Source organism: Bos indicus x Bos taurus, chromosome X (genome assembly GCF_003369695.1).
Source record: "Bos indicus x Bos taurus breed Angus x Brahman F1 hybrid chromosome X, Bos_hybrid_MaternalHap_v2.0, whole genome shotgun sequence".
Classification (NCBI taxonomy): Eukaryota; Metazoa; Chordata; class Mammalia; order Artiodactyla; family Bovidae; genus Bos; species Bos indicus x Bos taurus.
Genome location: NC_040105.1, coordinates 63,859,519 through 63,886,763, shown reverse-complemented (window position 1 = coordinate 63,886,763; position 27,245 = coordinate 63,859,519). Strand labels below are relative to the sequence as shown.

Below are 27,245 nucleotides of genomic sequence, written 5' to 3'. Positions count from 1 at the left end.
TTTGTCAAGAGCTCCCTATGGTGTATTAGAAGTGAATGTTCCTAGGGGCTTCCCTGGTGGCTCAGTGGTAAAGAATCTGCCTACCAACGCAGGAGACACGGGTTTGACCCCTGCACAGCCACAAATAAATATAAAAAAAAAGAAGTGGATGTTCCTAAATGCAAGAGGGGGAGGAAGAACGGGTTAGTATCTCTCACATACAGGTGTATAGAAATGTTTCAAGGAATCTTGGCTGTTCAGGGGCATACCGAAACAAACTATGGTCTAAGAAAAAATGTTCACTTTGTAACTCTATCACTTACATAGCCAATCCCAATACCAAATGAGAGAGCATAAAAACAAAAAACAAAGAAGGAGACAGGAGGATCCAGAATAGTCCAGCCTCATAGTGTTTGAAACCCATTCATCTAGATATACTCAAAGGGCCTTAAAGCTTTAGAATATTAATTGCTCGTTCTTTGATCCCTTAACATAAAGAACTAGGCTGATGTTACCCTGAGGCAAAAGCTCCTGGGCTAATTAGTACAAATCAAATTAGCAAGAGTTCTCTGAGGACTTAAATGCCTGTAACTAGTTGATTAATTCAACTCAATTCATGTTACATCCTGAACCAAAAAGTAACCGGTAGCAGAGCCCGATATATTTTTTTTTCTTTTCTATAATTCTTCCTTCTTCTTCTTCTTCTTTTTTTTTTTTTTTACAAACCCTTGTGTTGAGGGCTGACTTTCAATAGATCACAGTGAGGCAGCTGCTCTGCTATGTACAAAACCCCGACACAGAGCCCAATATTTTGAAAAATCAGCTCCAAAACATAGTTATGGTCTTCAGGTACAGCCAAAGTGGTACTATACCAAATTTTCTTTACCATTATGCCCGACATTTTGTGCATACAGAGGTCCTTGCTGTGTCTCATACTTGGGTGACCTATGGTGTGAGTATATCACTGTGTAAGGTTAACTTTTGATTTCTCCCCCAACCAAAACATATTTCATAGTCTTTTATATTCTTTTTAAGTTTTTTCTCTCTTCTCCAGTTCCACTTTTCTTCTTCATTCACATCCTATCCCTCTTCCTGTTTATTACAGTCAAGCACAGAGTTTCAAGGCACACCTCCCTATGCCTTCCTTCAGCAGTCATGATTGCGTGTGTGCTAAGTCGCTTCAGTCATTTCTGACTCTCTATGACTTTATGGACTGTGGCCTGCCAGGCTCCTCTGTCCATGGGATTCTCCAGGCAAGAATACAGGAGTGAGTTGCCATGCCTTCCTCCACAGGATCTTCCTGACCCACAGGTCAAACCTGCATCTCTTATGGCTCCTGCATTGGCAGGCAGGTTCTTTACCATTAGCGCCACCTGGGAAGCCCCCACAGTCATGACTGCTTGCAGCCAAAAGCAGTTTTCACTTCAGAGAAGACTCTCCCTCTCCTGGCATGTCACAAAATTACAAAAGACTAGAACTGTGTTACAGGTTAGAAAGCACTAGGGAACACTACTGAAAACTAGAGAGAAAGCTATCCTAGAGAACCTTCAGCCTTCCTCCACTAAGGTTAATAAAAGCAGTGATTTTATGGAAACATGAAAGGATTTTAATTTGATTACTCTCCTGTAGATTCAAATCTCTGACAGTAGCTTTTTGAGCTATTTAGGCAGTGACCAGGCTTACCTCTTTTGCGGAGTCTTTTTCTCTCAAGATCTTTATCTCCTGGTCAATGCTCTCAATCTCTTCTAAGCTGATACCAATCCACCTTCGAAGGTGAAGGAGGTAATATTCACGAACATGCTCATCATCTGCTTGACCACTTTCCACAGCAGATTTCAGTGCAGACAACCTATGCTCCACCTCCTTCTTCTGCTTGTATCTGTTCCACAGAAAAGTATTACCCATGAACTTAAAAATAAAGAGGTGCTCCTTGAAAAGAAGGCCAAAATACGATTTTACCTTTGCAAATGATCAGGTAGTAAGGATGACAATTTTCACTTTGGCAAAAATACTGAGTTTATACCTCAGAATTTGCCATCAAGGCCATTCTTGCAAGACTACAAGGCGAGGAAGGGATCAGTAGAGGTGGAGAAATACATTCTAAAGCCAGAGAAATATAGAGGAAACCTGATCTGAGCAACTCTTCCCATCATCTTTCAACATGGGAGTACTTTAGCAATTTTATGACATCAACCTTTATTAGGTCAGGTGTTTAGTATCATACAATGTCCATTTGGGAATTAAAGCTTCAAATAATCATAGAATTTTTATTTACCTGCCATTGATGCAGGAATTCCTAAAAAAATGGTCATCTCTTCTTTTCTTCTGGTCAAAAATGTTTCCAGCTCTTCTGACTCATCCTATATAATTTAAAGACTCATATCCACCCTGCCTGCCTTTTCCAAGATGCATTCTAGTATGTCATCTATCACTCACTGGACAACTATTTACTGAGTACTTACTGTGTGACATGCACTGTTCTCAGTGCTTGAGCCACAACAGTACTTACAAGCGAGTCCTTGCTCTCCTGAGGCTTTCTTTCTAGTGTGAGCAGTCAAAAAGAAATAGATGTCAGGTGGTGATAAGTCCTCTGAACAAGCCAAAAAAAAAAAAAAAAAAAAAGGCAAGCTAAACTGAATAGAATGATGGTGTGAAAGTAGGGGTGTTCAGGAGAGACTTCTATAAAGAGGTGACACTTGAGCAAAGACTTCAAGGAAATAAGTACAGAAGCCATGACAGGATCTGGAAGTGTTCCAAGGGGGAAAAGCAAATATGAGTGCTGCCCTGACATGTTTGAGGAATAGCAAGGAGGCCAGTGCGGTTGGCATGGAGTGAAGGTGACAGGAAATGAGGGCAGAGAGATAGCCAGGGCCATATAGAACCCAATAGGCTAATAAGACATGAAATATCAGATGTCATAATGTTTTGAATGAGAAGAGAAAGTCACTGGAAGCTTTAAAATAGAATACATGACGTGAAAACTTTTTTAACAGACTACTCTGATTAGACTGTGGGAGGCTGAGAGGCAAGGGTGGAAGCAGGAAAATCAATTGAAGAGGGTACTGCCATAATCCAAGTTGAGAGTGACTTGAAATAGGGAGGTGGTAAGATCCAGAAGTAATTAAAATATAAAGCAGTATTTGTTGATTTACTGGATGTAAGGGCTTGAGGGAAAGAGGAATAAAGGAAAAACTCCACAGTTTCCAAGAGAAGTATCTTGAAATACCTATGTCTAAAACTCCACTCCAGACCTCCAGGATCAGATGCTTCTCTGCAGGTGTTCACTCAAATCTGGAATTCTTGAGTTCAATGGACAGAATTTGGGGAGGAAGGGTGTCTTTGAACTCCCCACAATTTTGTATAGAACTCTATTTGTATGCTTTTTTTTTTTTTTGCTGAGAAGACGTTAAAGGAGGTCCATGACCCACAAAAAGTCAAGAACCACTGCTCTGGAAACATTTTTTATTATAAAAACTTTTAGGTTCTTCTATTCCTTTTAATTAACAAGTGGGCACTTTATGCAATGTTACAAATAAATGTCACAGCACCATCATAGGTGGCCTTCTGAGTAAAACACCACACATGTCAATTCCTAGTTCATGAATGCTATCACAGACATCGCTTGAGAACATTAAACTCTGATCCCACTCCTACCCCCACCCTCTTTCCTGATGTACCTGAGTCAGGAAAAAAAAGAATACCAGGACCTTAAATGTACATAACCTGGGGTAAATTCTGAGTTAGTCTGCTGGGCCTCTGAGTAAGGTTCTTATGCTTCCTTTCCTACCCTCCACATATATGCAATCTAATCGTACTCTCTGGTCTTCTCTACTTCCTTTGCTCCTATGACTTTGTTCCCAGTCATCTTTGGGACTTCTAAGCTCCTGAATACCTGATCTCTGAGGCCAGTGTTTTTCAAATCTTTCTTAGCAGAAGAATCCTTTCTTCTTATGAGAGCTTATTTTGAATTCCAATAAGCAATAAAAGATAAAACTACCTTGGTTAAATCAGAGAAAGGCTCCCAACATCTCCCCTACCCAGGCACTGTGACAAAATCTTAGGGCTCCAGGAACAGACTGTAAACCACTGTCCTAGACCTTCATGACTGTTGTAGATTTCCTATGGTGAGCCACTACATGCAAACAATCCTTATCACCCAGTGCCTGTCACCCTTCTGACTCTGGGCAACTTTCATCATTGCCCTTTTCTGTTCCCAAGCTGCTGAAGAGAGCTAACCAATTACAAATTTGTTGTCAAACGAGTCAAAGACAAATTTGTATGATCAAACTTCAGTGCAACGGTCACTCTTGTTCAGTTATCATCTTCTTCTTTTGTGAACTCCATGCCACCATCATACTAATCAGATGACCAGTCAATGGGGAAATTGAATTTCCATTTTTACCTTCGTATCTTTATAGTGTCAGCTTTCCTCCTCTTCTCTTGCCTTTAAGGAGGCACTGTTGTCTTTACCAAGGAAATGTCTTTACCATTCCACTATCAATCCAGTCCCCATCCACATTCTTCCAGGCCTCACTCAATCCTATCCTCCCTGTCATTTGCAGTTAGAATTTTTCACTCTACCAGTGCCTTTCCCCTAACCTGTTCTGTCTTTTCAAATGACCACTCTTCTCTCTTTTCTAAACAACACTAGAATTGGTAATTTGAAGACCTGAGTTTAAATCCTAGCCTGGCCACTTACTAGCCATGTAACTTTGGACAAGTCAATACTGAGGGCCCATTTCCTTATTTCTAAAATGGGATAATATCTGCTTCATGGCACTGTTAAGAGGATCAAATGACCAATACTCATGAAAGTGCTTTGTAAGCAGCAATATAAATAATGTTAGCAGATGAGAAAAATTAAAAGTTGAGAGGGGCTAGATGATGCCCCATCTATTAGGTGGCAGAAACTGGATGGGTCACCCCAGGTCTAACTCAAACGCCCAGGCTTTTTCTGCTATACCATATTGCGTCCATCTTTCTGATGACCACTCTGTCCTTCCCAAAGATACCTCAAGTACCTACCATGATCCCCAAGTACTGGGTTGGGTACCAAGGATATACAATGACATAATTACAATACTAGGGATACAATTAGTCATGGTCTCTGACCTTTAGAAGTTCCAAGTCTAGAGAATAACAGATAGTTATGCCCAGATAAGTGACAAAAACTAAATGCTATAGTATCTGGGAGGAGAGACAGGTAGGGAGAAACTTCAAAGAAGACATGACATTTGTTCTCTATCTTCCCCAGGATTCTTTCTGTAAGTACTTCCATCTGTACCTTGTTGAGTCTCTTATCTCTGACTGCCCTTTTCTTTCTCATCCTTCTTCCTTAATTTGCCCCAAGGTTTTATCCTTGGATTTTTTCCCTCTGCATGTTTTTTTGTGGCAATCTATCCATACCCATCGATGCTCCTAAATTTTTATCACTAGCTGCAAAACAGTCTCATGACCTGCCTCTTGAGAAATCTGTACGCCGGTCAGGAAGCAACAGTTAGAACTGGACATGGAACAACAGACTGGTTCCAAACAGGAAAAGGAGTACGTCAAGGCTGTATATTGTCACCCTGCTTATTTAACTTATATGCAGAGTACATCATGAGAAACGCTGGGCTGGAAGAAACACAAGCTGGAATCAAGATTGCCGGGAGAAATATCAATAACCTCAGATATGCAGATGACACCACCCTTATGGCAGAAAGTGAAGAGGAACTAAAAAGCCTCTTGATGAAAGTGAAAGTGGAGAGTGAAAAAGTTGGCTTAAAGCTCAACATTCAGAAAACGAAGATCATGGCATCTGGTCCCATCACTTCATGGGAAATAGATGGGGAAACAGTGGAAACAGTGTCAGACTTTATTTTGGGGGCTCCAAAATCACTGCAGATGGTGACTGCAGCCATGAAATTAAAAGATGCTTACTCCTTGGAAGGAAAGTTATGACCAACCTAGATAGCATATTCAAAAGCAGAGACATTACTTTGCCAACAAAGGTCCGTCTAGTCAAGGCTATGGTTTTTCCTGTGGTCATGTATGGATGTGAGAGTTGGACTGTGAAGAAGGCTGAGCGCCGAAGAATTGATGCTTTTGAACTGCAGTGTTGGAGAAGACTCTTGAGAGTCCCTTAGACTGCAAGGAGATCCAACTATACAATTCTGAAGATCAGCCCTGGGATTTCTTTGGAAGGAATGATGCTAAAGCTGAAACTCCAGTACTTTGGCCACCTCATGTGAAGAGTTGACTCATTGAAAAAGACTGTGATGCTGGGAGGGATTGGGGGCAGGAGGAGAAGGGGATGACAGAGGATGAGATGGCTGGATGGCATCACTGACTCGATAAACGTGAGTCTGAGTGAACTCCGGGAGTTGGTGATGGACAGGGAGGCCTGGCGTGCTGCGATTCATGGGGTCGCAAAGAGTTGGACACGACTGAGTGACTGAACTGAAGTTTTAGTTACACATTTCCATCTGTTTATGGACACAGCTGTCCAGTTGTCACATCAGGACCTAAATTCAGTAAGTCCTAAACTAGACTCATTATTTACTCAGCTTCTACTTCTCCACTTCTGTCAAAAGAATGTAGGTTCAATTAATCAACAAGACTTACACTTACTCCTCAAAGATGGGAATTAAGAGTAGAGAAGATACATGAAGAAACACGCTTTGAGCGGGAGAGAGAGGACATACTATTTAGGTGTTTTATGTAGGATGATCTCAGTGTGTAAATAAGGCAGAGGATGGAGGACTTACAGAAATTGAATAAGGATTTAAACAATTTGTTTTCTAATCATATAAATGCTTCTTGCAAAAGTAGTATCTCTGACAGTTGTAACTTCATTATCATTTCTTCCCAGTTGAAGTACTATTATAACACGTTAACTTGTCTTTCTGCATCTCTCTTCCCTTTCAGTGTTCTATACACATCACTTCCCTATAGTCCTCTGACCATACTACTTTTAGCTTTTGCCAAACCAGACTCTTCTCCATTTCCTGTACATATCTCAAACTACCTTGCCTTAGGCTTTTTTTGCTCATGTTGTCCCCACATGCCGCTTGTCAACAAGACATTTTTTGAGCACCTTCTATATGCCAGGACCCGTGCTAGACATACCACAGAGAACAAGAGAGAAATGGCTACTGCTCTCATGGAATATACATTCTAGTAGTGAAAAAAGACAAAAGCCCAGAAATACATAAATGAAGCGCATTTCCCCCAAAGAGAACAACACGTACAAAGAGTCTGTAGAAGGAAAGAGCTGGATCTGTTCAGAACTGAAAGAAGGCTATTATGGCAGGAGTCCAGGGAACAGGGGAAGTACAATATATGGTGAGACTGGAGAGAGGCAGCTGCAGATCATCCACGTCTTTACAGTTAACAGCTTAGATATTTTAGGTAAGACATGCTGCTGGCCTAGGTGAAGGTATGACAGTGGAGAAAGAGATAAACAGAAGGACATTAGGTATATTTTGTAGCTGGAACTGGTAGGCCTTGTTGATGGACTGGATGTGGCAATACAGAAGGGAGGAACTGAAGCCAACTCCTAGGTTTCTAGCTTAAAACAACTGGGTGAATGGCAGTCTCTTTATTGAGATCGTTAGGACTTGGGTGTGAGGGCACATTTGCAGATTAAAAAGCCAACAATTCAATTTAGGGCAAGTTAAGTTTGAGATGTCTGTGAAACATCCACAAACAGTGCTGGAAGCACCAGTCTGAAGGTCAAGGAAGGCCTGAGCTAGTATATAAATACAGGAGCCATTAACAAAAAGATAATGTTGATATCTCGTCTGCTGGGCATTAAAAAAAAGTTCAAAGATCAAGCTTTTTAATCAAAGAAATACAAATCAAAACAATGAGGTATCTTTCTTGTTTGCCCATCTGGTGCGGGGAACATACTTTGAAACTTTGTTACTATGGAAAGCAATATTGTTACCATCAAGAGTTTTAAAATATTCAAACCCTTTAATCTAGGCACTCACTGGTCCTTCTAGAAATCTATCCTAAGGAAACAGTGAGAGATACATTTATGTTTCTTTGTAGCATTACTTAGAATAGCAAAATCAAATAAAAACCTCTACCCTTTAACAGTCTAGGCATTTGACAAAAGATTAGCTTAAATAATTACAATATAAGACTGATACTATTTAACCATTAAATATCTTGGCTTCAAAAGACAAAGGGAAATCACAATAGGATGTTAGGTTTTAAAAAAGAATAGATGGTATTCCTCCAAATGTATTAACTAAAATAACTATATATCTGAAAGGAAAGACATCAGGAAGTTAACAAAGATCATCTCAGTGCTAAGATGAAAGCTTATTTTTAATTTAAAAAATATTCTGTTTTCCAACTTTCACAAGTATTAATTACTTTTACATTCAGGCAAACCTGTAATTTACATTTTTACCCAAGCTTCTCCTCTCATCTCAAATGCTACTACATTGTGAAATCTTTCCCTTATCCCTCCAACCAGATATGATCACTCCCTGGTCATTCTCCACAACACCATTTGTATCTCTCTATAGCATTTAGTTGTTGGTTTTGTTTTTTTGATATATTGCAATTATTTGGATACCAAATTCACTGTTTAAACTGGTATATGCCAACAGGCTACCTCTACCTTTTTACAGAGGACATGACACTGAATTCCACTTCATATCATTCTACCCCATTTCCTCAAAAATCATTCTGTTGCTCACTAGCTCTTAACCGTACTTTATTATTTAAAGCCCTTACCACCTAAAGTCACATTTTTATTTACTAGTTACTGTCTGTCTCCTCCACCAAAACAAGAGCTCCATGAGGGCATGGACTCCATCTAGTTCTCCATTACCCAGAACAGTTCCTGGCACACAGCAAAGGCTCAATAAATATGTTAAATGAATCAATCAATTTTCAGCTCTCTAGACCAGGCCTCTCCTGAGTTTCATGCTACAGATACCTCTACTTGGATGTCTTCTAGGCACCTTAAATGCAACATGTCTCAATACAGAATTCATACTCTCCCCTATCTATTCTTCCTCTTCTATTCCCCATCTCAATGAGTTCCACAGCCTTCCACCTATGTCAGAAACATAGACATCTCCCATGCTGCTTCCTTCTACCCTACCTGCCAAAACCAACTGATCACCAGGTTTTCTGCAGATTCAACCCTATAAATATATCCCCCCATCCCTTCTGCCATTGGGATAGTAAGGCCTCCATCACCTCTGTGACCTAATTGGATCTAATCTTCTCCCTCAAAATGCTTCCTAACTGCTGCCAGATTATGCAAGTTAAAGTGCAAATATGACCTTGCTACTCTTTGCAGTGGGGGGGGGGGGGGGTGGACTTCCAGTGGATCCCAAGTCACCAACCGAAGTTCAAGCTCTTTAGCATGGCCTAATAGTAGGTAACATAGAATATTCACTATGTGCCAGATACTGTGCCAGCTGTTTTACATGGTTTATTTTATTAATGCCTCTTAACCCTATGAGATAGGTACCATTGTTACTTATACTTCACATATGAGGAAACCTGAGGCTCAGACAGGTTACACAAGTTACCCAAAGTTCAATGGCTTATAAGTAGAACTGAGTCTCAAACCCAGGTCTCTGACTCCACCACCTGTACTTAGCTACAAAGATCTAACAATAGCTGACTGAGTGCTTACTGTATCAGACACTGCTGAGTTTTAAAAATTCATTTCTCTTCTAATCTTCCTAACTACTTTATAGGACCTATTATCATCCAGTGTTACACCTGGGGAAATTAAGGCAGTGAGAGGCTAAGCAACCTACCCAGTCAGAATGATTAAATGCTGGAGCTGGGATTCAAACCCCCTTCCCAAGTTCCCAGAACAAAGTTGTTCTTTCACCTTCCTCACACCCCAAGTTCTCCCTGGTTTGAACCCTACAACATTTTTCGGTATTCTTTCCCCCTCTTCACCACCCACTTTGTGTTTCAGCATCACCTAATTACTTACAGTTGTTCTTCACCCCAACACTGTGGTCTTTAATGCCCCTGTAGCTGTTCTACTGCTATTATCTCTGCTGGCTAAAGCCATCCTTTCCTCTTCCTCTAGATAATACTCCTATGCATCCTTAAGCAACTCATCACAGGAGTCACCTCTGCCAGGAAGCCTTCTCTTCTCTCCTGCTCCCTCTTTGGTTAGGTGCCCTTATTCTCGGCTCTCCCAATACTTTACACATTTTCTTATCATATCATTCTATAATTTATATCATTTCTATGCTTCTTTTCCTCACGAGATTGTATGCTCCTCCAAGGAAGAGACCACCCATATTCATACAAATGCCCATACCCAGTTTGAATCCCCACTGCCTAGCATAGCTCCTAAACACTGTGAGCACTTTCACATGATGAAGCTATGCCAGTATTAAGATTAGTTCAGGATGTTACACACCTGATCCAGTATTGTTAGAACAGAGCTTCTCAATCAATGGACCAAAAATGGACTATAGTTATAAGATATCTGTGCCTTTCAGAGATACTTACCCCACTGTGAAGTGAAGTGAAGTGAAAGTTGCTCAGTTGTGTCCGACTCTGTGACCCCATGGACTATACAGTCCATGGAGTACCCCACTGTACCGTGTGAATATTGCTATGCTGTGATGTGGGAGAGATTGGGAAACACTGCTAAAACTACATTGTTGCTGTTGGCAACCATAAGGTGCTAGGAGTCTGACAGGTATGATCATTTCAACCAAGACAGAGGCTTCTTGAAAAACTGCGAGTTTGCTCTCACCAGGACCTATGCTCAATAAAAACCCAAAGAGTACATACACCATTGTTTCCCACCCCCCAGAAAAAAACATGCACCCTTCCCCAATAGCACTGCAATTAGGCAGTCCTCAAATGACCCACCTCTCTATTTTAGCCTGTCTGTGAGATGCCATAGCAACGATGCTAGGATAGGCCATGGAGGAATTAGCAGTGTTATTTTCAGCTGAGTTGGTCTTGGTTTTGGGCAGCTCAAACTCTGCCACATGATAGTACTGGCACTGCGTTAGGTAGTTTAAAAAGTGTTCTCGAGCCCACTGCAAATGATCTAGACGCTTGCTGGGATTGACTTGTTTCAGGGCGAACGCTCCTTGAAATGCTGGCACCATCAGGTACTTCAGGTCGGTGGACGCGATCTCCTCCAAATCTTCATTTTGGCTGCAAAGAGCAGAGTAGGCTGTAAAGTCTGGCTAGGCATTCCAACTGTGGCCCTTGATTCCTGGGGGAGGGGAGGGCTGGGATCGGGGTGGGACAAAGGGAGGCGGCACCTGGAACAGCTGCCGGCTTTCTTCAATGAAAGTGGCTGAGCACTCACATCCAATGCCTCTGCAAATAACCGAAACTAGGGAGGAGAGTCGTGGGAAATTAACTATCTTGGAAGAGAGGTAGAGAATGCAAACAATGTACACAAGATCGCAGGGGGAGGTAGGATAGAAAGGCTCCCAGTTTCAAAGGTCTCCTCCACCCAGGCTCAATGGCTCCACCTTTGGTGATCATCATTACCTACGTTCTCTGCCTTTGGTTACTACCCTCTCGCCCATACCTGAACAACTCGAGCTGCGACAACATTTCTGCAGCCTTCTTCAGGAGATCCAGTCCCTTGAACACTTTATCTTGGATTATTCGGGAGCCGGTGGGTTCAGTTGCGATTTCCACTTCGTCCAAAAGCTGCTTGCTGGTTTCGAACAGCTCGGGGAGCCGCGGTAACAGTAACTCGTCTTCGGCTGCTGCCATTTTAGGGAGGGAGGAACCCGGAAAACCTCACTTCCGGGGTTAAAGGCAACCCTGGGAAAGCTGAGCTAGGCGAGAGATGAAGAAACCGGAAGGGGTGCCGCATTGGTCCAGTAGCTCCATTGTTACCTAAGCGTCTGAAAATCTCCGTAGGCTGCTGTTAACTCACAGCCTAGCAACCGTTTCCATGGACTCATTTTGTTGTGCTGCCTATTACAAGTAGTAGACATCTGTTACTGATAATGACACGCAAATAAAAAAGCAAACCCCAGGCGCTGCTTTTAGCGTGACTCCTCGTCGCCGACCCGGGCCTGGACTGTGCCATCGGCTCTGAGGAGCGGGTGTGACGAGGCTGAATTCAGAGCTAGGGCGGGCGCGAGAAGGCAGGAGCAGGGGCACTCCAGGAGCCGGCCAGGCGAGCGCCTTACCTCGTGAGGCGCTCCCTGGCCACAAGGGCCAGGGCGCCCAGGAGCTCCGAACTCCGCGCAGCTTGCCGGGTTCGCAGGTCTGCGCGCGTGAGAGCGAAGTGCAAGTAGCGCCCCCCTCCGGCTTCCGGCCACCCAGCAGCTCGAGCTTTGGGTTCCTATCGGCCAATCCTCGCCCTTCCTCTTCCCCGTGACGTCGCGCCTCTTACACACACACACACACACACACACACACACACACACACACACACACACGTTACTGTCACCCCTTTACACACATACACAATCAAAAGTCACCCCTCCTATACACACGCACACGTTTTCAAAAGTCACTTCCTCTGAAAACTTCCTTGAGCCCCTTTCCCCTGCCAGATGAAAATTTTTGGTGCATCTCTATCAGAACACCTACCACATTATATTACAGCTGCTGCTGCTGCTAAGTCGCTTCAGTCGTGTCCGACTCTGTGCGACCCCATAGATGGCAGCTCACCAGGCTCCTCCGTCCCTGGGATTCTTCAGGCAAGAATACTGGAGTGGGTTGCCACAGGTAGCAACTTACAAATCTATCTCCCTTACCAGTATGAGTCTGATTAATCTTTGCGCTCCTCTGGCTAGCCCAGTGCCTGGTACTTAGTACGTGCCCAGTGTCATCATATGAATAGAAAAATAAGTGTTCGGTTTGGAAAGCAGCTCTATTACGCAGAACGGCGCTGTTCAATACGGTAGCCACTTGCCACATGGGGCTATTGAGCACTTGAATGTGGCTATTTGAATTGAGATGTGCTGTCAATGTAAAATATGCACCGGATTTTGAAAACATTATGAAAAAATAATACAAAATATCTCAATCATTTTTACACTGACTACATGTTGAAATGCTAATATTTTGTGTATATATTGGGTTAAATATATTATTAAAATTAATTTAACTTGTCTTCACTTTTTAAATATGCCTACTAGAAAACTTAGAATTACATATCAAGTTCACGTTTGTGGCTCACATTATATATTTTTTTATTTTAAAATTTATTTATTTTTAATGGAAGGATAATTGCTTTATAATATTGTGTTGATTTCTGCCATACATCAACATGAATCAGCCATAGGTATACATATGTCCCCTCCCTCCTGAACCTCCCTCCCAACTCCCACCCTTTCCCGTTCTACTGCACTGATATAAAAATATAATTCCAGGACTTTGAGAGAAGAGATCTCATTGTTTGAACAAATCAATATAAATATATTCTGATTACCTTAGGATTTCCTTGGTAGCTCAGCTGATGCAGGAGACCCCAGTTCGATTCCTGGGTCAGGAGGATCTGCTGGAGAAGGGATAGGCTACCAACTCCAGTTTTCTTGGGCTTCCCTCGTGGCTCAGCTGGTAAAGAATCTGCCTGCAATGCGGGAGACCTGGGTTGGGAAGATCCCCTGGAGAAGGGAACAGCTACCCACTCCAGTATTCTGACCTGGAGAATTCCATGGACTGTATAATCCACGGGGTCACAAAGAGTTGGACACGACTGGAGACTTTCACTTCACTTCACTTCACCTTAGGACACACCCTGAGTTGTCCTAGGAGATTTAAGTTAAGTAAAATGCATATTGTCTGCCATGGAAAATAAGATTTTAAACTAAATATGGTTAACTGTCATTGAGAAGAAAAAAAGTTTTCATGTAAAAACAACTAGAGGGCAATATAGGACAGTATATAACTAGGGAATATGTTGTTTTGCCCAGATTGTTGGAAACCCAAGAAATGACAAATCATTCTATGCTAGGAGTAGTCTGAAAGCTTCTTTGATGTGACGTGCAGTCATACAATTTCAAAGTTGGAAGGGGATCTCAAAAATTAGAGGAAAAAAAACTTGAGATCAGATAAGTTAAGTGAGTTGCCCAACCAGTTGTGACAAAGCCAATGTCTTCTAAGTTCAGGTGTTTTTACTCCATCTACCCTAAATTGAGTAGGATTTTAAAAGATGGAGAGATCGTTTATGTGGGACAGAATGAAGCCCCAAGTTAAACCAGTGCTGCTGCTGCTGCTAGGTCGCTTCAGTCGTGTCCGACTCTGTGTGACCCCATAGACGGCAGCCCACCAGGCTCCCCCGTCCCTGGGATTTTCCAGGCAAGAACACTGGAGTGGGTTGCCATTTCCTTGTCCAGTGCATGAAAGTGAAAAGTGAAAGTGAGGTCACTCAGTTCAGTTCAGTTCAGTCGCTCTGTCGTGTCCGACTCTTTGCGACCCCATGAATCGCAGCACACAGGCCTCCCTGTCCATCACCAACTCCTGGAGTTCACCCAGACTCACGTCCATCGAGTCAGTGATGCCATCCAGCCATCTCATCCTCTGTCATCCCCTTCTCCTCCTGCCCCCAATCCCTCCCAGCATCAGAGTCTTTTCCAATGAGTTAACTCTTCACATGAGGTGGCCAAAGTACTGGAGTTTCAGCTTTAGCATCATTCCTTCCAAAGAAATCCCAGGGCCGAGCTCCTTCAGAACGGACTGGTTGGATCTCCTTGCAGTCCAAGGGACTCTCAAGAGTCTTCTCCAATACCACAGTTCAAAAGCATCAATTCTTTGGCGTTCAGCCTTCTTCACAGTCCAACTCTCACATCCATACATGACCACAGGAAAAACCATAGCCTTGACCAGATAAACCTTTGTTGGCAAAGTAATGTCTCTGCTTTTGAATATGCTATCTAGGTTGGTCATAACTGTGTCCAACTCTTCAAGACCCCATGGACTGTAGCCTACCAGGCTCCTCCGTCCATGGGATTTTACAGGCAAGAGTACTTGAGTGGGTTGTCATTTCCTTCTCCAGTGAGTACTTGGCAAGAAGAAGGGCATAAGTGCGGGTTGAAAAAGCTCCCCAGGTGATTCTAATAAGCCTCCCCTTGCAACACACTTTAGAAGCTGAGGAGGAAAGGAAGCTCTGGTGAATTACCAGTCTGATTTGTCTGGCACTTCTAATGAGTCTGGTAAACTGAACTTTGAGGGTCTGCCTTGGCCAAGAATACAAAGAAGAAAGATACTGTACTTGTGAAGGAGACTTAGACACAGTAATTGTGAGGGTAAAGATAATTCATTCCTGTACATTTGTTTGGATTAAGACATAAATTTACTGTTGCCTAAGAGAAAAAAATATATACAGAATTTGAATTTGGTCTTGAACTTTGTAAGCCATTTTTCTATGGCTTTCAACATAGTCTTCATGAGAATTGTCAATCACTTTCAAAGTGCATATGATATATTCACGTCATCATTTTAAGTATTGCATTGCATCTTATTTTGAGATAATACCAAGATTAAAAAGTGGTTAGAAAAAAAGTAATACTAAAAATGAGCTGTTTATTGTGTTTCTGTGTATAAACATTTTATCACATTAAATCCCTGTTGTGTATGGGAGATTTTTTTTTTTAAATCCCAGTTTAGGGGATCTATAAGGGCCCTTAGAAATCTTATAAATGTAATGTTAAATTTTGTGTAGTAGCAGAACTCTTTTTCCAAACCAAATTTTAGACAGGACCATAATTTCTAAAAGGGCTGCTGTATTTGAAGTGGATACACAGAAGCCTGCCAACTTAACCCATCTTTCCCCCAACTTGTGCAGTGGCACCCAAGGCACCAAAGCACCTCTGAGGGACTCAAGTGCATGTGAGTGTGCTAAGTTGCTTCAGTTGTGTCCGACCCTGTGTGACTCTATGGATGGTAGCTCCCCAGGCTCCTCTGTCCATGTGACTCTCCAGGCAAGAATACTGGAGTGGGTTGCCATGCCCTCCTCCAGGGGATATTCCTGACCCAGGGATTGAACCCACCTCTCTTACGTCTACCTGCACTGGCAGGTGGGTTCTTTACCACTAGAACCACCTGGGAAGCCTGAGGGACTCAAGGGCTCCAAGTAACACAGTTTAAAAAGCACTAATCTACTAATAGCATAGCATTTAGCAGATGAAGAAACTGAGACCCTGAGAAGTTAGGTAACTTGCCCAAAGTCACAGAGCTAAGATGACTAACTGGGCAACAGTATATAGAGTAAGTTGAAATCGGGAGAAACTAGAGTCCAGGAAAATAGTAGGAAGCATTTTAAGTAATCTATGCATGAATATAGAAAAGAGATGAACTTTTTAAGTATTCCCAGTTGTGACTCCCTGTTTGAAATGATGGATGTTCATTTGTCATGTTTGAATCAACACATGTTATCTTAGATTTGTGAGTCATGAGAGAAATGTTATAGTAGGCCTTTTCCTGCCTGTCTGAATTGGGGCACTTGGCAATTTATATCTTTGATCTACTGCTGTTTTGTCTTGAGTGAATAATAGTCCACTGATACTCGTACCTGTAATGCCAGCAGTAACACTAGATGAGATCAAATTGTGAGTAGCATAAAGCCAAGAGTAGGTTGTAATTTGCCAAAAATTATTTATGGAATAATGACTTAATCCTTAGTTTTCAAACTATCTTCACTAAGTATTTCTGAGGTCTGACTTTGCCTGACTAGTAGCAAGATGTTCATTGAGCCATGAAAGGAAGAACACCAGTATGATGAAGACGTAATTAAATGAAAGGTTGAAATTCCTACTTTTATATCCAACTCTGAGGAATGTGGTACAGCAGTTAAAAACACCCTGGAGACCGATATTTGAGACCTACCTCTGTGACTGAGTAGCTGTGTGACCTTGTAGAAGTCCCTTCCTTCCTCTTTCCACATGTGTTATGTGCTACCTGAATCCTGTGTATATGTGTGTGTGTTAGTCATTCAGTCATGTCCAACTGTTTGTGACCCTGTGGACTGTAACCTACCAGGCTCTTCTGTCCATGGGATTTCCCAGGCAAGAATACTGGAGTGGGTTGCCATTCCCTTCTCCATAGGATCTTCCTGACCCAGGGATCAAACCCTGGTCTCCTACATTGCAGGCAGATTTTTTTTTTTTTAATCACAATTTTATTACTAGTAGTCAGTGAGGGGAAAACAAAAAAAAAAGCTTCAGGTTGTTCTGCTTTTTCTGTGTCTTAGTTCGTCTACTTTTCTTCTGTCCTTTCTTTTTCTTCTTCATGAGAACAGCTTTTTCTCCAATAAACCTTTAGAATTCTGTGCACTTTTTGAAGCAAAGTTAAGTCCCTGCTTAGGTTTACTGACATTCTTCAAACTAGGATTTGAATTTTGTTTTAACTTTTCTTTATGGACAGAACGGATGACTCTGAGTCACGCAGGCAGATTTTTTACCATCTGAGCCACCAGGGAAGCCCACCTGAATTCTAGACGCTGAGAATTCAAAGAACAAGACACTGGATTTGAGCCCTTAAGGGATCCATAATTCAATGGAAAAGACCAGTAAACAAATAATCAAATAGGAATTTGGTAAGAATGTAAGGAATGACTTTAGCTCGGTGGGGGGCGGGGCACATCCTGTTAAAGGTCAAACTTCATCCCTGACTTTCTGATATCTCTGCTGCTGATATCCTTTTCATTCTGTTCACCCATGGATCCTAAGCTTCACCTTCAGCAGACCCTCGTAGTTCTCTAAAACTACCATGTCCTCTTAGGCCTTCATGCATTTACATGGTGCCTTCTGCCAGCAGCGTCCTTCTCTCCCTTGTCTGCCCGGCAAATTTTTATTTAGTATTGACAACTTAACTGAAGGAAGTCTTTCTTGATCTTTCACCTGCAGGTGAGCTGCCCTCCTCTGATTCATCTCCCTGTGATAGTACTGGACTCTGGTTTTCTTTATCCACAGCCGTGTTTCACTAGCCTGAGGTCAGGGAGAGGGTGTCATTCCACTTTGTTTGCCTCAGCGCAGCACCTCACACGTGTTAAGTAGGGACTCAATGTTAAATGAATTACAAAACAATGAAAACCTTACCTTCTCTGAGTGCTCATTTATTGTCAGGTGACTGTGCTAAGTGTTTTATATGCATTTTCTCAGTGAATCCTTACAACTGCCAAAAGAAATAGGTGTTGCTATGTCCTTATTTTACAGATGAGGAACTTTATGGCTCAGAGAGATTAAAAAAATAACTGGCTCAGTAGTGTTCCCTTATCATGGGATTTGAACCCAACTCCAATGAATCCAGATCCTATCTCAGAGCCCATGTTTTTAACCACTATCCTACACTACAAAAGAAGGGGGAAATTACATCCCTAGAGAAGAAGGAAAGGGGAAATGGACATGTAACAGATTGTGCTAAAAAGTAAAAGGAAGTAAGGTTGCATCAGTAGGCTGACCCACATTATGGAGGATGCAGAGTCAGCCAGAAGTACGTAGAACTCTATGTGCTGTAAGCAATAGGGAGGCATTTGGTTTACTTCAATACTTATTAAGGACCTATTATGTGCCAGCCACTGTGCTAGCTGCTGGGATAACAGTATGTATAGTCTGCTCCTGGGGCACTAACTGCTAAGTGAAGGAGAGAGACAATCAGTTCAGTTCAGTCGCTCAATCGTGTCCAACTCTTTGCAACCCCATGAATCGCCGCACGCCAGGCCTCCCTGTCCATCACCAATTCCCGGATTTTACTCAAACTCATGTCCATCGAGTCGGTGATGCCATCCAGCTATATTGTCTTCTGTCGTCCCCTTCTCCTCCTGCCCCCAATCCCCCTCAGCATCAGGGTCTTTTCCAATGAGTCAACTCTTCGCATGAGGTGGCCAAAGTACTGGAGTTTCAGCTTTAGCATCAGTCCTTCCAATGAAGACCCAGGAATGGTCTCCTTTAGGATGGACTGGTTGGATCTCCTTGCAGTTCAAGGGACTCTCAAGAGTCTTCTCCAGCATCACAGTTCAAAAGCATCAATTCTTCGGAGCTCAGCTTTCTTCACAGTCCAGCTCTCACATCCATACATGACCACTGGAAAAACCATAGCCTTGACTAGATGGACCTTTGTTGGCAAAGTAATGTCTCTGCTTTTGAATATGTTATCTAGGCTGGTCATAACTTTCCTTCCAAGGAGTAAGTATCTTTTAATTTCATGGCTGCAATCACCATCTGCAGTGATTTTGGAGCCCAAAAAAATAAAGTCTGACACTGTTTCCACTGTCTCAGTGTAAAGTGGTATATGATTTTATAGTGATACATGGGAGGTATGACAGAAACACCCAGAAGGGAAACTTATTCAAAGGGTTCATAGACAGACTCTCAAAAGAGATGATGCCCAGCCTGAGCCTTGAATCGTGACAGGATGTGTAGGGAACTTGAAGTATTTCAGTATTATTGGAACTTACAGTTTGAGGCAATGAGAAGTAGGTAATTAATTCATTCAACATGCATTCATTGGATGTGTGGATGTGCAAGACACTGTTCTAGGTGCTGGAGCGAATGAAACAGACAAAACCCCTGCTTCCATGGATTGCAAGGCAAGCAGGAGCTACTGCATGCCCATTTGTATGGCACTTATTTCCAAAAAACTTAGATAATGTCTTAACTGCCCCCCACACAGTAGCTCTGAAAGAGACTACAGTAGGTATACTAGTCAGTCTTTCCAAACTGTGGAGGCATACTGGTGATATGAGAGATGAATTTAGGTGGTATATGGAGAAACATTTAAAACATTTAAATAGCTCTAAGTGAACTCCTAGCAGCTTTCTAGCATGATAGAAAGCTTTACCACCCACTGTTCCCTGGGTGACTCCACCCCTTCCCCATCTGTTGCCATGGAGATGAGTGGCTTCATTTCTCTAATTCCCCTACCTCCATCCCTAGATGGGGCTCAGAGAGCCCCCACCCCATCTCCATGGAAAGAACTCTATGCTCCCTAACCTTTCTTCCAAATCACATCCTGCTTTTCAGGCAGTAACCATAGAAACAGAAATCTTGTCCCCATCCTCCCAGGCATCTCCATGGTGACCCTCAACCCTACCCCCAGGACATAACCAGGATCAATCCCTACTAGAGGTCTAGAAATCAGGGGGAACTGGAAGGAAGGTAAGGGTGACTCCCTGCTGTGGCTGTAATCTTTGTCTCTTTCCCTCTGGTTTTGAATGAAGGCATGGTGGCCCCCCTCTCAACAAAGGGAGTAAGGAAACTACAATTTATAAAATACCAATTAGGTGCCAGGCACTGGGCTAGGCACTTTACATACTCAAATCAGCCATTTTAAGTTAGAGTTTAAGGAAGAGAGGCCCACAGAAAGGGAGGCACTTGACCTTGTTTCCCCTGCTGAGCCTCTTATCATCCTCTCTAAAACTGGGAACCAAGAGGATTTAATTCTATCCTTCTTCTCTGCTGTATGACCTTGGCAAGTAGCCTCCTGTCTCTGAGCCTCATTTCCCCCATCTGTAAAATAAGAGTATTAGACTAATCATCATCTTGACTATCCCCTTATTAATGTCAGATCATAAGTAGTTCTGATCTTTTCTTGAGGAACTGACTTTTGTGTGTATCAATGCTATTAAATCTGTTAAGGTGTTTTTGTTTTTTTTAAAAGCTGACATAGTGGAGATCTTCAAACTTTTTTGATCAAATACTCTGAGTTTATTGTTTAGAATCTTGAATGGTTTCTTCTAAGATTTTTGTTTGTTTTGTGATCTCTATTTTGAAATCATTCACAGGAATCTGCAAGGAGGTCTTGTAGATCCTTTACCCTACCTCTGCTAATGCTGGCATCCTCTCTATCTACAATACAGTATCAAAACCAGTCAGTGGACCCTGATACAATCCACAGAGCTTATTCAGATTTCACCAGTTTCACAGGAACTCATCTGTGTGTGTGTGTGTGTAGTTCTAATGCAATTTTATCAAATGTGGAGATTCATGTATCCACAGCCTGGGTCAAGACACAGGTGTTCAATCATTGCAAGGAATTCCTTGTGTTGTCCTTTTATAACCTACTTCCTTCCCTTCATTCTTAGTCCCTGGTGATCTGTTCTCCATGTCTATAATTTTGTTATTTCAAGAATTTTATAAAATGGAATCACATAGTATGTAACCTTTTAGAATTGGCTTTTTTCACTCAGCATAATTCTCTGGAGGTTCATCCAAGTTGTTACCTATATCAAGAGTTCATTCTTTTTACTGCTGAATAGTAAGTATCCCATGGTATGATGTATCAGTTTGTTTAACCATTCACCTGATGAAGGACATCTGGATTGTTTCAGTTTTTGGCTACTATGAATAAAGCTGCTATGAATATTCATGTCTTTTTGTGTGAATCAAACATGTCTTTCACATAGAAAAATAATTAATTTTGATGAGGTCCAATTTATCATTTTTTACTTTTATGGATTGTGCTTTTATTGTCAAGCCTAAAAACTCTGCCTAGAGTCAAAAATGTTTGGTTCCAAACATGTTTGAGTCCTAAAGATGTTCTCCTTTTTTTTCTAAGAGTTTTATAATTTTATGTTTTACATTTAAGTCTGTAATCCATTTTTTTTGTAATCCATTTTTTTTTATAAAGTTGGGATTTATTTTTTTCCCTATGGTTGTTCAATTGCTCTACTACCATTTGTTGGAAAGACTATCCTTCCTCCATTGAGTTGCTTTGTACCTTTGTCAAAACTCAGTTGGAAAGATTTGTGGGGGTCTATTTCTGGGTTCTTTTTTCCCACTGGTCTATGTGTCTATCCCTGTCAGTTTGCAGAGCACCGGCTTTCGAGACAGAATGCCTAGTGCCACTTGCTAGCTTGGGTGATCCTGGGCAACTTACCCTTCCAGTGTCCCATCTCACTCAGTAGGTATATAAAGCAGGTCTTCAGCGCCACACCCGATCTAACCCCGCCTACCTCTCCATAAGTGAGTATGTGAGTAAGTGAAAGTTGCTCAGTCGTGTCCAACTCTTTGCTACCCCATGGACTATACAGTCCATGGAATTCTCCAGACCAGGATACCGGAGTGGGTAGCCTTTCCCTTCTCCAGGAGATCTTCTCAACCCAGGGATCAAACCCAGGTCTCCCACATTGCAGGCAGATTCTTTACCTCTCCATGTTTATCTCCTATTAGTGGTGGTGGTTTACTCACTAAGTCATGTCTGACTTTTGTGACCCCCATGGGCTGTAGCCCACCAGGTGCCTCTGCCCATGAGATTTCCCAGGCAAGAATACTGGAGTGGGTAGCCATTCCCTTCTCCAGGGGAATCTTCCTGACCCGACCCAGGGATTGAACCCACGTCTCCTGCATTGCAGGTGGATTCTTTATCACTGAGCCATCAGTGAAACCCCTTATTTCCTATTACTCCTCCCCTTATTCACTCTGCTCCAGCCACACTGGCCTCCTGATTGTCCCTCAGTCACATCACATATGCTCCTACCTTAGAATCTTTCCTCAGAGAAGGCAATGGCACCCCACTCCAGTACTCTTGCCTGGAAAATCCCATGGACAGAGGAGCCTGGTAGGCTGCAGTCCATGGGGTCGCGAAGAGTCGGACACGACTGAGCGACTTCCCTTTCACTTTTCATTTTCATGCATTGGAGAAGGAAATGGCAACCCACTCCAGTGTTCTTGCCTGGAGAATCCCAGGGACAGGGGAGCCTGGTGGGCTGCCGTCTATGGGGTTGCACAGAGTCGGACACGACTGAAGCGACTTAGCAGCAGCAGCAGCAGTAGAATCTTTCCTGGGCTGTTTCCTTATCTCAAAACCTTCTTTCCACAGACATCTCTATTGCTACCTCCCTTACCTCCTTGAAGTCTTTTCTGAAGTTTCATCTTCCCAGTGAGACTTTATTTAAAATGGCAAAGCCTTTGCTTCTCCCCTTTCCCTGTGTTTTCACCATAGTATTCATCACCATCCTGGTAGTTCAGCTGGTAAAGAATCCGCCTGCAATGCAGGAGACACTGCTTCGATTCCTGGGTCAGGAAGATCCCCTGGAGAAGGGATAGGCTACCCACTCCAGTTTTCTTGGGCTTCCCTGGTGGCTCAGCTAGTAAAGAATCTGCCCACAATGAGGGAGACCTGGGTTTGATTCCTGGGTGGGGAAGATTCCCCTGGAGAAGGGAACAGCTACCTACTCCAGTATTCTGGCCTGGAGAATTCCATGGACTGTATGGTCCATGGGGTCTCAAAGAGTCGGACACGACTGAACGACTTTCATTTTTCTTTTTTCACCACCATCTAATTAATACTCAATGTCATCTACTTTATTTATCTTTTGTCTGTCTCCTACAACTAAACTATGAGCTCAATGACAGCAGGCATTTTTGTTTTGTTCACTGCTATACTCCCAGTGCCTAAACTGTGCCTATTGTTGTTGTTTTGTTCCTAAGTCGTGTCCGACTCTTTTGTGACCTCATGGACTGTAGCCTGCCAGGCTCCTCTGTCCTTGAGATTTTCCGGGCAAGAATACTGAAGTGGATTGCCATTTCCTTCTCCAGGGCATCTCCCTGACCCAGGGATCAAAATTACATCTCCTGCATTGGCAGGCTGATTCTTTACCATTGAGTCATAACATCACCAACTCAATGGACATGAATTTGAGCAATCTCCGGGAGACAGTGGAGGACAGAGGAGCCTGGTGTGCTGTAGTCCACGGGGTCACAAAGAGTTGGACACGACTTAGCAACTGAAAAATAACAACAAAACTGTGCCTAGTACAAGACACCTTTGTAAAATGAATGAAGAAATGAGTGGATAGATAGATGAATGAATGAGTGAGTGAAAGAATGCTTTGAGCCAGGACCAGCAGTCTTTCTGCCTCGTGGCTTGTGCCAAGACAGAACCCCAGCCAGCCCCATCCATTTGCCTCTCTAAGGTGACCACCAGGTGGCAGTTGGAGCCTGAACTCTGGCTTCATTTGCTCGCCCCCCTGCCTCTGCCCCTTGATTTTTCCCTGCCGGCTGTCAGTCTTGCCCAGGACTGTTTGACCTTCTCTGTCAAGTCTGGGCCAGGGGATTTTGTGTGAGCTGTTGAAGCAGGCAGCGTTAGTGCCTGAAGCCTTGCATCTTTTTCTCCTAAGAAAGGTACTCATTTCTTTCCAGAAGCCACAGATACTAGGCACTGGGCTGCTCCAAGGTCATTGTCTGCAGTCTCTAGGACGTCAGGGCATAGGGACCTAAAGATATTTTATCTCCACTTCTGCACAGCTTCAGCAAGCCTCTGCCTTAAGGGATGTTTAGGGGTAAAGGCTAGGTGCTTTTAGTGCCAGGGTGAAGCCTTTTGAATCAGCCTGGGTTTGGATCGCCACTGTATTAACCCTTATTAGCCCTGTATCCTGGGTGATGTTGGGTAATTGGCCCAGATTCTTCAAGCCTTAGTTTTCTCAGCTGTAAATTGAGGATAATAATAGTTCCAAACTCACAGGGTGGTAGGGAGACTTAATGGGATAATGCTGTATGTATACAACATTAGCAGAGTGCCTGGTATGGAAGAAGGCTCAAATGAAGAAAAATCAGGGTCAGGGATGGGGATAAATAAGACCAGACTTGACAAGAACTGACTAGTGAGTGTTAATAGGCTGCCGCTTAGGTGACTAGAAGACTGAAGCCAAGAGAAGGTGGGAGATCAAGGAAGGCTTCATATAAGAGACCATGTTTCAGCTGTAGCTCATAGGTCAGGTCAAAATATGCCAAGCAATCAAGCTGGAAAGAGAATCCCAGCAAGAAAGAATGGTAGGTGTAAATAGACAGAGTCATGAAACAGTATGTGTATATCCCAGAGTACCTGTAAGTAAAGTAAGACTGAATGATTGTTTTTTTTGTGGCGAAGTGACAAGAAATAAAGACAGGGGCCAGATCACAAAGGGCCTCATGAGAAGGAGACTGGGACCTAATCTGGCATGCAATGGGGAGCCATCAAAGAGTTTAAAGCAAGGAAATGGATGGTTACACTTGCTGGCTTGGTGATCCAGCTACCTTGAAGAAGGGCAGAGACTGGAGGGAGGTGAGAGACAAGCTGGGCTCAGATGGGAGAAGTTGTAGTGGGGATGGAGACCAACAGATGAAGAGTATGGATTCTTTTCAGAGGAAGAAATCAACAACCAAGTTTTTCTAAAAGCCTGCCTGAAAAAAAGAAGGAGTGCTAGGGCCAGGGAAGGAAATTGTGGTATAGGTTGTTATTGTTGTTTTTAATATAGGTGAGACGAGGCGCCTCTATTCCCCACAGCACCTGATACTAATTAATGGAATAACTGGAGGAAGGGCCACCCAGCCGGAGAAGGCAATGGCACCCCACTCCAGCACTCTTGCCTGGAAAATCCCGTGGACGGAGGAGCCTGGTAGGCTGCAGTCCATGGGGTTGCTAAGAGTTGGACACGACAGAGCGACTTCACTTTCACTTTTCACTTTCATGCATTGGAGAAGGAAATGGCAACCCACTCCAGTGTTCTTGCCTGGAGAATCCCAGGGACGGGGGAGCCTGGTGGGCTGCCATCTATGGGGTCTCGCAGAGTCAGACACAACTGAAGTGACTTAGCAGCAGCAGCAGCAAGGCCACCCAGCCCTTTACCTGCCAAGTGGTAGGGGCCTATCCCAGATTCAGCATGGCTCCCACCCTCTGACTTCCCTCTCATCTCGGAGCCAGAGTCCATGATACAGGGGCTGAAAGGCTGGGGAATTTACTCAGAGCCTGCATTTCCCTTCCACTTAAGGAGTTTCCCTATAGCAGTCCCCAAGGACTAGAGGGAAACTTATAGGCCAGTCCAGGAAGGTATCCCAGTTTGTTTATTTCCTGGCATTTGGAGAGGTTAGGAAAGTCCAGCGCTTCTCCTCTATTTCCTTTTCACTTTCAATCGCCTTCATCCTCTCCTCTGCATTACTTTTACCCAGGGCGAATTGTTGGTTCTTGCTTTTCCCATCTTTTATCAGCACTTCCTGCCCTGGCATGGGAGTATTTAAAATTACCCAAGGTCCAGCCCAGGTTCACGGTTTGGAGGAAAACTAAAGGAACCCAACTGCAAGGCCCAATTAGAACTCAGACTGCTTCTGGTCTGGCTGTCTCTGCCCCTCATGGGCAGTAGTAGAAATTCTGCCCCTCTGCCCCAAGGCTATCTTCCCCGTACTGGGGACTTTTGCCTTTCTGGCCCACTCAGGGGTGAAAATATACGAGTTTGTCGTGGATAAGAAAAGGACAAATGAAAACTTATATGTGGGTACTTTGTGTTGAGTGCTTTATAGATGTCTTTGCATTGTATCTCCACAACAACCCTATGAGGGAGGTATTAGTATCACTATTTTACAGATGAGAAAAGTGATGCTCAAGGCAATAACAGAATTTGCCTAAGATTGTTAGGCTAGTTAATGGTGAAATCAGGAATTGGACTCATGTGTTTTTACCCCAAGATGAATTTTTATTCAGTAAGTTATTTGGGGGAGTATTGGCATGGGGTGGGGGGTGGGAGGAGAACTTCCCTGGTTGACCTTTCTCCCAAGAGAAAAGGCTGGAAGTAGGTTTCTCCTGTCCTGGATGGGTGCCCCATCTCCACGAAAAGAGTAACCAGGGGAAGGCAGTGTCTATCCATGTATAAGCAATCTATACATGGATCCATTGTTGCCTCTCCCTCTTCTTTGCCCCCACTTGGTGAGTTTCTGGGGAACAGGGTGAGCAGTCAGATTCAGACTCAGGTTTGCTGTCACCTTAGACAAACCTGTTCCCCTCTCTGAGCCTTTCATTGTTCCAGCTATAAAATGACAGTGTTGTCAGAGAGAAATAGTCTCGAAGGTCTCTTCCAGCCCTAACATTCAAGGACTGTATTGATTGTATTGTACTGTAGGATCGCCTGATTCATTCATGGATGGAAACAAATTTCCTGTTGCCATAGAGAACAAGGGCTCTTTGAACTAGAAAAAGATACGCTCAAGGAGGCAAGATAAATAGTGGAAAGGGCATAGGTTTTGAGTCAGCTAACCACTCTAGTGTTCTTGCCTGGAGAATCCCAGGGACGGGGGAGCCTGGTAGGCTGCCATTTATGGGGTCGCATAGAGTCAGACACGACTGAAGCGACTTAGCAGCAGCAGCAGCAGCAGCAGCAGCAGACTTGGGTTAAAATTCTGTGCACTGGGCAGGTCACTTTACTTCTCTGAGCTTCCTTCATTATCTATAAAATAGGAACCACCACTCCTATTTCTTGGAGTGAGGTAATGTACGTGACAATGCCAAGGGAAGTGCTCAAGGTTGTGTGTGCCTCTGTGTGTGTGTAAAAGGGGTTTAGCTCTTTCTCCCCAACTCCACCCTACTCTGTCTAGTGCACAGGATAT

General features: G+C 43.2%; 1 protein-coding gene across 2 annotated transcripts in view; it reads right to left on the bottom strand.

Moving 5' to 3' along the window:
* Window positions 1–12,231, bottom strand: part of IGBP1 (immunoglobulin binding protein 1) — a 47,023-nt gene extending 34,792 nt beyond the window's left edge. For both annotated transcript variants that reach the window (XM_027533778.1, XM_027533779.1), the window contains exons 1-3: window positions 11,519–12,231; window positions 10,840–11,133; window positions 1,663–1,858 (exon numbers count right to left, since the gene is read on the bottom strand). In XM_027533778.1, coding sequence (XP_027389579.1) covers window positions 1,663–1,858; window positions 10,840–11,133; window positions 11,519–11,709 — 681 coding nt within the window. In that variant the 5' untranslated portion in view covers window positions 11,710–12,231. The remainder of the gene's footprint in view (window positions 1–1,662; window positions 1,859–10,839; window positions 11,134–11,518) is intronic.
* Between the last annotated feature and the right edge of the window lie 15,014 nt (window positions 12,232–27,245).